The sequence below is a fragment of the Letharia columbiana genome (genome assembly GCF_014066305.1).
Source record: "Letharia columbiana isolate WasteWater2 chromosome Unknown Sc0000016_s0, whole genome shotgun sequence".
Taxonomy (NCBI): domain Eukaryota; kingdom Fungi; phylum Ascomycota; class Lecanoromycetes; order Lecanorales; family Parmeliaceae; genus Letharia; species Letharia columbiana.
Window position 1 is genome coordinate 135,024 of NW_023501056.1, and position 13,288 is coordinate 148,311.

Here is a 13,288-nt window from a genome sequence, read left to right on the forward strand (position 1 = left end):
CATGCACCTAGAGAAAGGTGTGCACACACTTGACAAAATGAAATGCGACTTGGATTCTCGTGCTATCGACTGGGATTTCGAAATGTTGTGAAGCGCCAAGCTTTCCTTTTCTACGCGTTTTCGGCAGGTCTGCCGACAGTAGCGTCCCCGCATTGTTAACCTTCTTCAGGACCGTGAATTTCCTCAAAAATGGCTTCTTACAACTCCGAGGCTCCTCTATTGAATACCTATCAAGCTGTTGTCTCTGCTTACAGTGATTTCCTCACCGTCGTCATCCACACCATCCTCTATGAGCGGAATATCTACCCTCAAACCTCATTCATCAAGGCGCGTAAGTACAATTATCCTGTGAGACAGAGCAGACACCCAAAGCTGTGCAAATGGATAATGGATGCTGTTGCTTCGGTGGAGGCGGAGATGTTGAAGGTAAAGAAGCCTCTCATGTGTGTCTTGATTGTATCCTGATTCAACTCGGAAAATCACTGTGAAGTGTCGAAGTAAAGGGATGCATCAAATCCTATCGTGAAGTGTCAGGCCGCTGTCAGAGTGCTTCACGATGTTGGCTACCTAAATCACTGCCTGAACGGAAATAGTCATAGCGAAGTGGTATTGAATGAGATCTGGTCAAGGACCTCTTCAGATGTATATCTTACGTCCAGCTAGGCTCAGTGTTTAGAAGGCAGCAAAGCTATGCTTCTATGAACAGCCCGACTGAGCCCTCGAATATTTCAAGGTCCCGGCAATGCCCCGTTACTGTTACCACAAGCTCCCACAATACTCATCTACTGTGCAGCATGGAACATAACATTCCATGAATTTGCTGATCATGTTTGAGAGTGTAGTGCACCGTTGCGCAAACCTCAGTCATTATTCATGCACCTCCGCCTAGCTCTAAGCCTCTCGAACGCTACGTCTTCTCCACTGCGTCCTTTCCCCGCATACAATCCTCAGAAACGCTCACGACTTTCGCTTCTCCACCTGCTAGCGACCAATCCGCAAGCACCGAGAAGCCACCCGATGTGCCCTCAGCCGCTACACCAAGACCTGCCGACCTTAAAAAGTTCAACCCTCCACCTACATCCGACCTCCCAGAACAATTCCGCGCTACTCTTGCCCGGCTATCCACTTCTCTGACTCGCCTGAACCCTTTGCCAGAAGACTGCAGCTTTACCTTAGCCATCGAATTGCGAGATGAAGAAGTGGTGGACGCGCCGATAGGAAGGGGAGATCGCTGGGTCGCTGCTGAGCCGGGCCTCCAGAAAGAACGGAGAAGGGATGGTAATGACTATGGAGGTTTCGAGGGTAGCAGTGGCGATACAGAGGTCGTCGAGGTTGGACTAGATGAAAGTAAGAAGGGGAAAGATTTGGGAGGAGTGCGGACCACGCCGGTGAGAGCGCTCGAAGCCGGAGCGTTTAGGATGGAGGTATGGATTGAAGAAGGGAGAGGAAAATTCCAGGCGCAAGTGGAAGAGGACGACGAGTATGAGTATGAGTAAGACTCGTGAGGCCGATAGCGATTCGGCGAACATAGCAATGGACTTGAATGACCTCTCTACCATGTTGTTCGATTGATTCTTAGCCTTACTCAAAACATACACACAATCATACACAGCCCCATACATATCAAAACCTTTCCCACCGACTTTCTCTCTCTTATCCTCGAAACTAGCCCCAATACCAGCAGCGCAAACGCTATTGCTGCGCCCAGCCTCCTGCTCCGAGGCACCAAGAGCATCATGCTACACAGAATGTCCAGTACACCAACAAGCTCTCGCAGCGTGCTTGGATTTATAGAAGAGGTACCTCGCTCCCGGCTGATCTGCTCCGGTGTTATTGGCGAACTGAGTCTAGTGATACCGGCTGAGAGGACGGTGAAGGATAGGACGAGGGCGGAGAGGAGGGAGAGGATCAATGCGAAAGACATGATGAAGTGCGAGAGAATGGGTGGGGAGATTGTTATTCGGTGAGGGGGAGAACATGTTGGTAAACCACCACTTTCCTATCTGAGGTTTTGGAGGTTCTCAACTTTGAACATCGTTGGTTGTTTGTGCACAGTTGTGTATAGTTGTGTCGTTAGTTCGATGCAGCAAGGATCTTTAGCGGTGGCTTTCCATATGGCCTTAATAGCGGCTGGTGGCGGAATCATCCTAAGCCCTTTTGGGTCGCGTATTTGAAGACCACTCGATCCTGAGGCATACAGTAGCAACAAGCTATGAACGCATCTCTAGGACTTTTAAATCATTATGCGGATAGTAGGCACGAAAAGTGCATTGCAAGTAGTGTGTACATCTACTCTACAACAACAGACCACAAGCAAAGGGGGCCAGACCAACCCGCCCAGCTTCCCTCAGAGGCTGGTTCAAGGCTCTAGGTTTCACTCCAGGAACCCACAATCACCCTGCCTCTACCCATTCTGACCTTGTCCCCTACTACTGCTGCTAACGTCGCTACTGAACCAAAACTCTCCGACATACGCCAGAGTCGGTCCCAAGTTCCATTCCTTTTACCACCACTTGTACTTTCATCACTTGTGTTAAGGGTCCCCTCTAGAATATCTTGTATCCACAATATTCGCGCAACATCAGGGGTATATCCGCATTCGACCAACATGACTACCGTCATCCATCCCAGGGACCTTTTGAAGGCCCCGCCAGTCGCATTCGATGTAAGCGGTGGTCAATGTCATCATCGTAACCCTAGCGCAGCTTTCGAGTTATCATATACAACATAAGTAATCGAGACAGCCGGAACCACTTTCAGCAGGTTTGGCGTGATGCCTTTGAACAACCCCCTAATTCCCTCCCCTTTGACCGTCTTGACCGTCACGTCCCAAATGCCGGTGTAGGTCGGCGGATGTATAGCGGTGCCTTGACTCTGCAATCTCGTTCGAAGTAAATTGAGTGGATAAACAGTACTGGCGCCAAATGCACCACTAAAAGCGCCAATGCTGGCTGTGGTGAAGTTACTGAGTGTGACGTCATCCTCGTCGCATTTCTTTAGCCGTGCTTTGCGTCTGCTAATGATCTGCTTGAGGTACTCGAAGGTAGTAAGGTCGATGGCGCTGTAAGGGAACATGCCGACGAGACCCATAGGAAGGCCGCGGTAAAAGGAACGAACGCCACTGGTAGCCCACATCTTGCGAGCAGTAGCGAGGATCAAGGCATTGCCGTGAAGGCCGCCTTTGATAGTCTCGTTTTGGACACGGCTGGGTCAGAGTCAGTGAATGGGTTGATCGCCGGAAAATGGTGCGATTCGGGCATACAATTTTAAGGTATCGAGGGGATAGACGCAAAATCTAAATCACGGTAAGCAATGTCGGCCAGACATATCACAAAGGCTGATTAACTGTGAAATGAGTCCACCCAGGCCAGCGGCGAAGAACTGTGTCCAGGGCTTTAGGGCTTTTGGATCATCGTGGCCTTCAAGGCGCGCCAGCAGACGTTTAGAACCCTGCAGTGTTGGTCAGCTTGCAATGTTTTAAAATATCCGAGTCCCTACCTCATAACTGCCGAATTTGATGGCAGACTCTGGCATCACTTTGACGACGTTGAGCCCGTTCCCGGCGAACAAACTTCGCATGCCTCCCATACGCCATAGTGCCTTCGTTGCCTCCATCAACGGTCTCCCTGCTGTCTTTGCTGCTTTCAAAGGAGCTCCCGACTTTGCGTGATTTATTGCGTCGTCCTTGACCCCGACCTGCGCTATAAGGTACACTTTCAGGCGATCCAAAGGCGCAGTCGCTGTTCGAGAGACAACGCCTGCGATTCCGCCGGCCACGAAATAACCTACCGGGGGAAAGATATCCGTCAGCAGGAGCATTTCTCTGGACGCATGTTGATCTTCTGCAGAATCGTCTGGGTCATAAATGTCTTCGTATTGAGCATCCTGATCGCCCGGATCCCAGGGAAAAGTGACCGGTGTAGATTTTGCTGTAGCTTGTGCGGAAGCTATCTGTTGATGTACTGGCGACGCGCCTTTTAACCGATCTTGTAGAGTGGCCGGTTTGGCGAGGCCGAACAAAGCTGCAAAGAGATTCCTAGGAAATTGGATTTTACCTAACCCCTCCACATTATCGTCTGATACGTGCACATCCCCCTCTGGATTAACGGTAACGGTGGAAGAATAGTAGGAAAGTACTGCTCGTAGGTTCGGGGTGTTCGCCGGGATGAACAGCAGAAAGTCCCTTGATTTACGTCAGTCTAGCATCTAGGAAATTTCCTGGAGACATATTTGGATACCTCCACTCATCAAAGGTGATGACGCCGTCGTGGTTAGTATCAACCTCGGAGAAGAATTGATCAAGTTTTGTTCCTGGAAGCTGAATCCCAGCCCTCTCAAACGCCGATCTGATTTCCCCCTTGTCCAGTTGCCCATTATGATCTCGGTCAATACTCTTAAAAAGTTGCCAGAGCTCTTTTTCCGTCTGTTCGACAAACTTTCGAAATTCTGATCAATTCTTTAGTTATGCCTCCCATTGGCATTTCTCTTTGAACGCACCAGAGTAATCTATGCGACCATCTCGATTCGTATCCACAGCCTTCATGACATCTTGGAGAAGGGAGTCAGCATTCTTGAGAGCTGTACTGACTGTCAGAAAGCTTCCTAGCATAACCGGGCGGTACAAACGATGGTTTATGTTGCTCAGCCCCTTCTTCAGGCCATTGAGGTTCAATCGGCCCTCGTTCCGAGTATCCAATGTTTTCCATAGTTTGCTGACTCGGGCATCTTGGTTGGTCTGGTCCTCACCGTCCATGATGCCAGGAGGTCAAATTACCGCTGTTGATTCATGGCTTCTGAAGGGAAGGGAATTTTGCTTATTGTCGGAGTAGACTATGCTATAGCCTTGCAAGAGAGACGTTACGCGTCCACAAAGGACATCAATGCAATACTCTATTTACTTTGGTGATGGTAGGGCGGAGTTGTGAGTAGTTGGGGAACTATTCTCTGGCACCCTTGGTTGATTGCAGCAGCGGGGTGGCCGTTAGGCTACCCGCTAAAATCTCGGTCCGGACCGCCGCCATGCTGTTGAAATGCATTTGGCATCAATCTCGAGCAGCTCGGAGGTTCGACAGGATGGTAATCATCTGATTCAACACATGTGTTGAGGCTGCTATTGAGCACTGGTAGACTGCGACTTGTACTGCCTACTCGAACGTCTAGCGACGGGAGGTGTTTCTGCTTAAGATCTACACTTTGACAAAAGAGCAAGCGGCAGTGGCACCTTCCCCTCTGTGCCTTGCTCTGGCCTGTGATCGAAGGGTTGGTTGTTATGGTGTACTACTAACATTGTTTCAATGCCCGTATTGCAAGGCACATTGATACACATCTCGAGCTAGCGTTGCCACAGATTGAGAGATGGCAGCAAATTACTGGGCATCGACTCAGCGCCGCCACTGGCAGTATTCTCGAGAAACTTTGGCAGAGATAAGGCAAAAGCTCGAGGATGATGATCGTGCCCTGGTCCAGCAGTACCCATTGCCGGATCGCCGTTTACTAAGCCACCTCTTCAATCAGCGTACGTAGTCACATTTGTTGTCGAAGGCGGCAGACTTTCTCGGATTTTCTGACAGAAGTACATTAGAGCTGGCCAAGTTTGGGAAGCGGTTGTCGATACGACAGCAGGCTGTCGCCACAGCACAGGTCTATGTCCGCAGATTTTACAGCAAAGTGGAGATTCGGCGCACGAACCCCTATCTCATCCTCGCTACTGCGTTCTATTTAGCTTGCAAGATGGAAGAATGCCCTCAGCATATAAGAACTATCGTGAGCGAAGCTCGCTCGATGTGGCCAGGTTCGTTCCGCTAACTGTTCATCAATTCATCCTAGCTGAAGAAGACCTAAGCAGACTTCATCATCTCGGATGTTTCCAAACTAGGCGAATGCGAGTTCTATTTGATCTCTGAGATGAATTCTCAGCTCATCATTCACCATCCTTACCGTACCCTGCAGGATCTCCAGAACACTTTGAGCATGGCACAAGATGACACTTCGCTGGCATGGTCTATCATCAACGATCACTATATGACTGACTTGCCACTTCTTTACCCGCCACATGTGATTGCGGTGACTGCAATCTTTCTAGCCCTGACATTGAAGCCAACGCAGGCTGGGTTGCAAGCTGCAGCCAGTACCGCAGCAGCTCTGAGCAGTGCCACACCGATGCCGAAGGACCAGCCTGGAAGTGTGAATGGAGTCCCAAATACCCAGCAGAAGAAGGTGCAGAACCTTGTTAGCTGGCTGGCCGAGGGCGAGATCGACATCAAAGCAGTTGTTGAGTGTTCACAGGAGATCATATCACTTTACGATGTATTGGAGCACTTTGTTGATAAGATTTGCAAAGAGCAAATAGCTCGCTTCGTTAAAGCCCGGGGCTTAGACAAATAAGACGCCAGTATGTTGAGGGCTTGCCAGTGAGGAGCCTTGCCATGTACCCATGCCAAACCATGCTGATACTAATATTTGTCTCTTGAAGGGTACGGCGTCAATTACTAGTACACACACTCCACGTATCTGGCGATGTCTGGAGCTTCCTCGCTCGATAAAACGCCACTGGAAGGGACACATGCGGCATTTCCTCCTCCTCGCTCCTAAAGAGTGATATGTATCGCTCCTGCCCACTGTGTCAGTTGAGTACGTGAATCTGTGGCAAGGTCCACTACCGTAAGCGCGCTCTAGCCCTTCGACCATTGCCTCTGCTTCCTCACGATTCGAGGCTGCGAGAGGCCACAGCCCAAGATCGTTTGAGACTTCTTTGTCGAAGTGGCTGCCGAAATGGCCGCCGAGAGCGCGATCCGTACCATTGATGATAGCTTCGGCCTCTATCCCACGCCGATACAGCTCGTCACTATTATCGTTTGGAATATGACCCGCTAGCTCTTTCACCGTAGCTTCTTGAAACATCACCCGTCTGTCAATTAGAGTTTCAATGTCTGACCCATTGACAGCCTTCTCTGAATCTGTACGTTCGCGAGCAAGATACATGGGACCAAGTGAAGACTTGATCGTAGAGTCTGACTTCTGCTTAAAGCTATGGGCGTCTGTTAGACTGGAAATCGTTGGAGACGAAGATGTCGCAGTAAAATGATCTCTTGGGGCGTCTTTGCCAAACAAGCTACGCGAAAGCATCAAGCCTTCTGAGGCCATGTCGGTACCATAATTGGTACTTAGCGCGAGTAGGCTATAGAGGTCCGGTGCTGAGACGTTATGATCTTCCTTATCTTTATTCAGATAGGTTGGATTCGCCATATGGATTGACTACCCTTCAATTTCGGTCGCAGCTTGTCTATCCCCTTGACGCCTTAACGAATTTGGATTTCATGGGAAAAGGCGGCTGGTTGTCTTTGGTCCGGGCGGTAGGATACCTAGCACCTCAGTCAGAATGTAACCTAGCATGACTGCCATTGGTAGTCAAGACAAATATCACCCAAAGCTGGCGAGGTCAGGATACAAGGAGCAACTTGACACGCATATTGAGGAGCAGCCCGTTGGTCCTATTCAGGGAGTCAAGCTTGTGTAAATCGGAGGCTTGTCCGTATGAAAGAGCAGCAATGACCAGAGCGCGGCTGAAGATCATGAGATTAATTGAAAAGGAACAGGAGGATCCGATTTCCCACAAAGACTTAGGAGACCGATCTAACTAAATATCAAGCGCAGAACCGAACTTTGTGCCTTACCTCTGGAGCTGGGAAAATTTGTACTAATTAGGTCTTCGAGCTGCAAACGCGATGCGACTCAATACTTCCGGTCTATGCTTTCACGTTATTGGGCAAAGAGTGACAATCTTCCAATGCACAGTTGCAGGTCATAGCACCATTGGAGATTTCTGAATGCAGGTAACCGCTTGAGGACTACTGGAATCCAAGGGATGTCATCACATGGCATATTACTAGTTTAAGCTGAGGTAGACGACGATGATCCACCATAGATTACGACCTCCTACGTTTGGATGATCCCACGGCAGCGCTTGGGTACGGACATGTTGTGCCCATCACTGGTATGTTTTCTAGCGTTACTTAGCTGTGCATGGTACTGAAATGCGGCTGCAGCCCGACATTGAACTGCCAATGACAAGCACTCCCGCCTGGCCTGCTACTGCTACCAGCCTCGCTATCGGTTGGAACGGAAACACCTTCACGCCCTCTACGATGTACGCCATATGGATCTAGTCGTCTTATGAGATGACTTTCAATCTGCAACTGTACCTCATTTTTCGCCCCTGCGGGTATTTGCGAAGCAGAAAAACCTCTGTACCTTTTGCTCTCGTTGCAAATTTTTTTGTTCTAGCCGCGCTTCCTCTCGCGACAACCATTCCTCGGTCCAGTAGACAGGCTGTCTGCTGACTCTGCGAGGCTTGGAATCTCGCTAGGACAAGGGTTCATTTGAACTGCGTATTCGTAATTTGGCACGTCTCGTTTCAAGGTTGTGCTCAGGCGTAAGCGTGCGTACTCGAGATCCAGTGGAGCTGAGACCCACCAAGGCATGTTCGACTCTCTCCGTCGTTTATTCTGGACTGGACTGGCTGTGCTCATGTTTTCCGCAACAATCATCATTTAGATGAGTTCCACTGTAAAGCTATTCGGTTTCGTACGGTCACAGCATTCGCTGGGACTGACCGACAGATACAGACCGAAAGCTTTGGAATGTGGAAAGACATCTCATCCCAATCCTAGGAATGAGAATTTGTACAAGCCGCATACGAAAATTTGAGGAACGAAAAAGGATCTCGCAAGGGTTGAACGTCAATCCTTCGGGAGCAAACTGATGATCAACAGGCTTATGCCTCAATACATCTAACAGAGAGTTTTCCTCATGCAAGTTGCCTTCGGGAAGCTCTAATTTACTCGGCGTCTCGACCAAGACACGCCTCAACAATCACGATCAATCACGTACGAGACAAGATAAAAGTCAGCTGTGTTGGATTTCGCACCTGGTTCTAGTACTTTTCGTCAACTTTTTAGAAAGCGACTTGAAGGGTTCAAAAAAACTCGCATAACTGGGAGAGTTGAATGAGTGCCTGGCCTACCAACGCCTGGCAATTTATGGTGTCCTGTCAAGCGAGGATGCTCGCTCCTGTGATCGCTGCCATCCCAGCCGCGCGTTCGAAGGTACTCATGACCTTTTCCTCCACTTTCTCGTGGACAAGTACCACGACACGATAATTGACGTGGCCTCCGACAGGGACTGCAACTGTTGGGTCGATTTCCGTTGCTGAATAGGTAGCTTGTGTTATCCTCTATCGTCTTCTTCAATATCGTCGAGGTCCTCTCAAGGCCTTGGTGGTCATTGGGAACATCATAAGGAACCTGGATGCCGCATCTATCCTTTGAGCGATGAAGCTCTCCGCTTGCATCTCTGTTCACGCTCTCGATATAGCCCCTGGAGACTGGGAAACGTTGGCTATAGATTCTCAAGACTGACGAGAGGAGCCTACCACGTGCACGGGTGACCCCATCCGATATATACTCTGCTTCATTTTTGGTCGAGAGAGTCAGTGACTCTAAGCGGCAGCAGATTAGTGAGCTTTTTTCAAACTGGGCACCCATGGCATACGAAACTATGTCGAAGCTTGGGGGATACGGCTAGGAAGAACTCTTAGAGCCCGAAATTGAATTCGAGGAGCCAAAGCGCAGAAAGTCCAAATCGCAGATGGCCGAATCTGACTTGTGGTGCCACAGTAAGGTTCCTGCTGAATGTGCGATACGAGGTCCGTGGAACGTATCGAATGCTCCAAGACAGAGCGAGCGGCCCAGGCAACTTCAGGGCTCTCACCTTCTGGACCCCCTCTTTGGCCTCGAGGTTCGCGAAAACCATGGACCTGGTCCGATCTCTCGGACGCGGTTGGACCCTCAACATGGTCTTCAAGACTCTGCCTTTCATTACTATAGGCCTACTTGGAGGACCATTGGGTTGGCCTCCAGGTCTCGAGCTAGCTGCTACATGGTTTGAGTCAGCGGTGCTGTGCCTACAAATGAGGCACCTGTCCGTCTCTTCCAATACTGGCAGTTTTACCCAAATCTGCTCCCTGTAACGTGCCTTTCACACATCTTTCTTTCAATGCAAACCGCTGCCCAACGCTGTCTGACGGCTGTTCTCGTCCATCATGTTGCGTATGGACGTGTGTCGGGTCTCGTATGTTCTCCTTTGCTGACGTGTGCTTTGGCCCTATGCTCGTTATTGCTGGCATAGATGCTCGCTTGATGGCTTGGTATTAACACAAAAGGTTTGAGTGAAGGGGTAATTGGGTGCTGTGTCAAGAAATGGAAGCTCTAGCTCGAGAACATGGACTCGCCCATCAGTAATCGGACACAGTCAATCTACAGCCTCATGGGTCAGTGGTGACCAACATCTTTTCGGAATCACTTGCAGAAATTAGGCGCAGCAGGCTTGCCGTTCCTGCATCCTGGGTCAGTGAATTTTGTGCTGCGACGACAGTCGCTTCCGACTTTCTGTTAACACGCCCACTGCCGTGAACCTCGACAGCCGATGATAATCCTCACAGCATCTCCGGCCAAGCCTCCGTTTACGCCGAGTTCAAAATTTGGATCATCTTGTTCAACCAATCGTGGTCCCACTAGTCGCTTCGCTCATCGGTTAGCGCGACTTGCGTATGCAAGTCTCAAGGAGAGGCAGATCATTTGCTGCAATAATCCGGTGCATGTGCATGTCCTGCCTGTCCTGCCTGTCCTGCCAGCACGACCGTGCAATCGGTGAGCTGCAGATTCTTTGCACTGCGCGATGGAAACCCAACATAATCATTGGTTTCTACGGTCCTGGCAGCAACGAGCCGACCCTCTCGCTAACAAGGTTCTTATCCACCTACCAGGTTTGGGAATCAACCACCGAGGTACAGTGTGATGGATGATATGCGCCCGTCAGATTCGGCTCCGTTGCGCTTAGAAAGATAACGGCATGGCAACTGCACGTTGGTTGGCTTTACTTGCGTTGACTTGATCACTACATTATTCATTGGACAAATGAACTAACTATGCATTGGTTTCGTTCTGTGTGTCCCCAGAATGGCAGTATATTGAGGAGCTTGACTGGACAATGTTTTAATGGGAGACTGCAGCCTACCGTGACAATAACATCTATTTTCAAGAGGTTCATAGGCTCGTGAGTGAGTGCGAAACTCCCCAGTGCCAGCGCTACAGAAGGGTCTGTGCGACCCGTGATGCGAGGGGTATGACCAACGCCAATAACTCCGTGCTGAAATGACTGAAATGTATTCAGAACCTTCCCCGCAGCAGCATAACAGTGATGGTATGCCCTCGCGTCCATACTCATGCATCTACAAGATGATGCAACAGGAAGGATAGCGCATTCTTGGCCCATCAATGTTGTATCCCTCCTCTAAGTCGAGGTCCAGCAAAGAATCCGGTGCGAAAGTTACTTTGCGGCTGTAGGCGATGTCGCCTTCCGCGTCAACAGCAAGTTTGGAAGGCTCTTTGGGTCGTGCAGAGACTTGGAATGAGGACCCGGGATCTCGGAAATGTACCTCGGGACGAAGGTCGATGTCCTCCATGGTAGCTACAAGACTCGTCAGTAACGAGTAACAACACAACAAATTTGGAGGGCTCACTGTTTGCCTTCTTGACCTTGTCGTTGATGAATCGCGCTTCCATATCATTCTCCGGGTTGTGGAAGCTGGCAGCTTCCCTGCCAATGCATAAGTCGTCAAACTGACCTCCCATGGCTTCGACCTTGTCAAGGTCTACAGCTGCGGTCGCGTTTTTCTTCGATCCGTTGCCTTCTGTGGAAGACTCGGAAGATTCCGAATGGACAGAGTTTGACCCGTACACTGCTCTGTCGGAGTCTATGGGCGACTCCGTGCACTTCCGGTCAGGTTCGTCCAACATCTCCGACGGCGACGATGTGGGGTCTGTCTCTTCTTCGGGAAAACAGGAAGACGTATGCACGTTGCTTGAAATGCCAGTCTGCTTCGACTCACTCGACACCGTTGTTGCTGTTGTCCAAGATCTCACTTTACGATCCTCGGCCACCATTTCTTTTTTCCCTTCCTCCGTGGTCCATTCCTCCGTTGTAGTCTTGGCTCCAGTAGGGACTGCGTCAATGTTGGGACGTGTCGTCCAATGAGCATTGCTGGGCCCCATCGCTTGGTTTTCTGGTGTAGTGTCTTCTAACATCTTCTGCGTTTCGCGACTTGTGGTCCCTCTACGTAATTCTGCTTTGGGTGTTGAGAGCTCTGGTAAGCCGACCATGCCAGTGGCAATCAGATGTGGGGAGTTTTGTGGAATGGCGGTATCTTATTTCGCTGAGGGGCTTGCTCGCTTGTTCGTAGAGGGGAAACTTAAAGTGACGCGTTTTGTGGTTTGTGGAAAGACTCCTTGGGTCACTTGCAGCAATGTAGGCCAAATGGTATCAAGTCGGAAAGAATCTTGTAAGTGCGTTCTGGGGCAAGGAGGTTTGAGGCCGAGCAACAACGAGCTGCGGATCTGAAGAGCGATGCAAGAGACGGGAGAAAGGGTGGAGGAGGGAGATTGTGAAGCAGAAGGAGAACAGGAAAGGCGAATTCATGTGCACCAAGCGCAGCAAATGCAGGCAGGGAAGCTCCAACGATCTGACCGCCTCAAGGATGAACGACCCTTTCCCGGCGGAAACTTTTGTTAACCCTCGAAGACCCGGGCTAACGCTTTGAGTTGACCTCACTTGTAGCATTCGAGAGGTACAAGCCCCGCCTGCCGTGGGGTCCTTTGGATATGGAGGGTTGGGACGGACACCCATTGGCTCATTATCCTGGCATCTGCAGCCAAAACGGCCAAAGGCTTGGCCAAATCGTGAACGCTTTTCATCTCATATTCTCGTTGGGGAGAACGAACGACAATGGGGTCGAAGTGAATCATGTGCTCGGTAGAGGTGAATTGATGCCCAACGAAAAGGAATGGAGCTTGAAGGGTCAGAAAGGTGCTGGCCGACAGCATGCGGGCTGTCAGCCAACGGTAGCCAGCGGGGACTCGGCCAATGAGATTTCTGCAATGCATGCAATGCATGCGGCGCAGCGAAGCGGTGATGGAATCATGCGAGGACCCATGAGAGGAGGGCGCAAGCAAGATGGCTTTATACCTGAGTCGCCTTCTGGAAAGCCGGCAACGGTCATGCTCATCATCAGCTGCGGAGTTCAAGCTGTTCCACCAATGGAGGAGCATAGCGGGCAGCAAGGATCAGGGAGCCTTTCGTTCGGAGTCTGCACATTTGCTCGAGGAGGAAGGGTGGCAGAATGCGCAGCCAATTCGTGACTCGTGCCCGGCACGAGTGGAATCCCTTGAAGCAG

At 50.3% G+C, this 13,288-nt stretch overlaps 6 protein-coding genes across 6 annotated transcripts; 3 read left to right on the forward strand and 3 right to left on the reverse strand.

Annotated features, from left to right (window-relative positions):
* Positions 1-189: 189 nt before the first annotated feature.
* HO173_005625 (uncharacterized protein) lies at positions 190-1,496 on the forward strand (the record flags this gene model as incomplete). Its single annotated transcript, XM_037307540.1, has 2 exons — positions 190-426; positions 843-1,496. The coding sequence occupies 2 exons, from the start codon at positions 190-192 to the stop codon at positions 1,494-1,496; spliced, it is 891 nt and encodes a 296-aa protein (XP_037165349.1).
* A 240-nt stretch (positions 1,497-1,736) lies between these two features.
* HO173_005626 (uncharacterized protein) lies at positions 1,737-1,967 on the forward strand (the record flags this gene model as incomplete). The annotated part of the gene is made up of 1 exon (XM_037307541.1): positions 1,737-1,967. The coding sequence occupies one exon, from the start codon at positions 1,737-1,739 to the stop codon at positions 1,965-1,967; it is 231 nt and encodes a 76-aa protein (XP_037165350.1).
* Positions 1,968-2,685: 718 nt separating this feature from the next.
* Positions 2,686-4,753, reverse strand: HO173_005627 (uncharacterized protein; the record flags this gene model as incomplete). Its single annotated transcript, XM_037307542.1, has 8 exons — positions 2,686-3,205; positions 3,263-3,295; positions 3,347-3,450; positions 3,499-3,785; positions 4,056-4,183; positions 4,239-4,446; positions 4,498-4,578; positions 4,627-4,753. The coding sequence occupies 8 exons, from the start codon at positions 4,751-4,753 to the stop codon at positions 2,686-2,688; spliced, it is 1,488 nt and encodes a 495-aa protein (XP_037165351.1).
* Positions 4,754-5,355: 602 nt separating this feature from the next.
* Positions 5,356-6,384, forward strand: HO173_005628 (uncharacterized protein; the record flags this gene model as incomplete). Its single annotated transcript, XM_037307543.1, has 3 exons — positions 5,356-5,515; positions 5,582-5,791; positions 5,846-6,384. The coding sequence occupies 3 exons, from the start codon at positions 5,356-5,358 to the stop codon at positions 6,382-6,384; spliced, it is 909 nt and encodes a 302-aa protein (XP_037165352.1).
* Positions 6,385-6,587: 203 nt separating this feature from the next.
* HO173_005629 (uncharacterized protein) lies at positions 6,588-7,245 on the reverse strand (the record flags this gene model as incomplete). The annotated part of the gene is made up of 2 exons (XM_037307544.1): positions 6,588-6,610; positions 6,660-7,245. 2 exons carry the CDS (start codon positions 7,243-7,245, stop codon positions 6,588-6,590), a joined length of 609 nt encoding a protein of 202 aa, XP_037165353.1.
* Positions 7,246-11,287: 4,042 nt separating this feature from the next.
* HO173_005630 (uncharacterized protein) lies at positions 11,288-12,218 on the reverse strand (the record flags this gene model as incomplete). Its single annotated transcript, XM_037307545.1, has 2 exons — positions 11,288-11,526; positions 11,579-12,218. The coding sequence occupies 2 exons, from the start codon at positions 12,216-12,218 to the stop codon at positions 11,288-11,290; spliced, it is 879 nt and encodes a 292-aa protein (XP_037165354.1).
* Between the last annotated feature and the right edge of the window lie 1,070 nt (positions 12,219-13,288).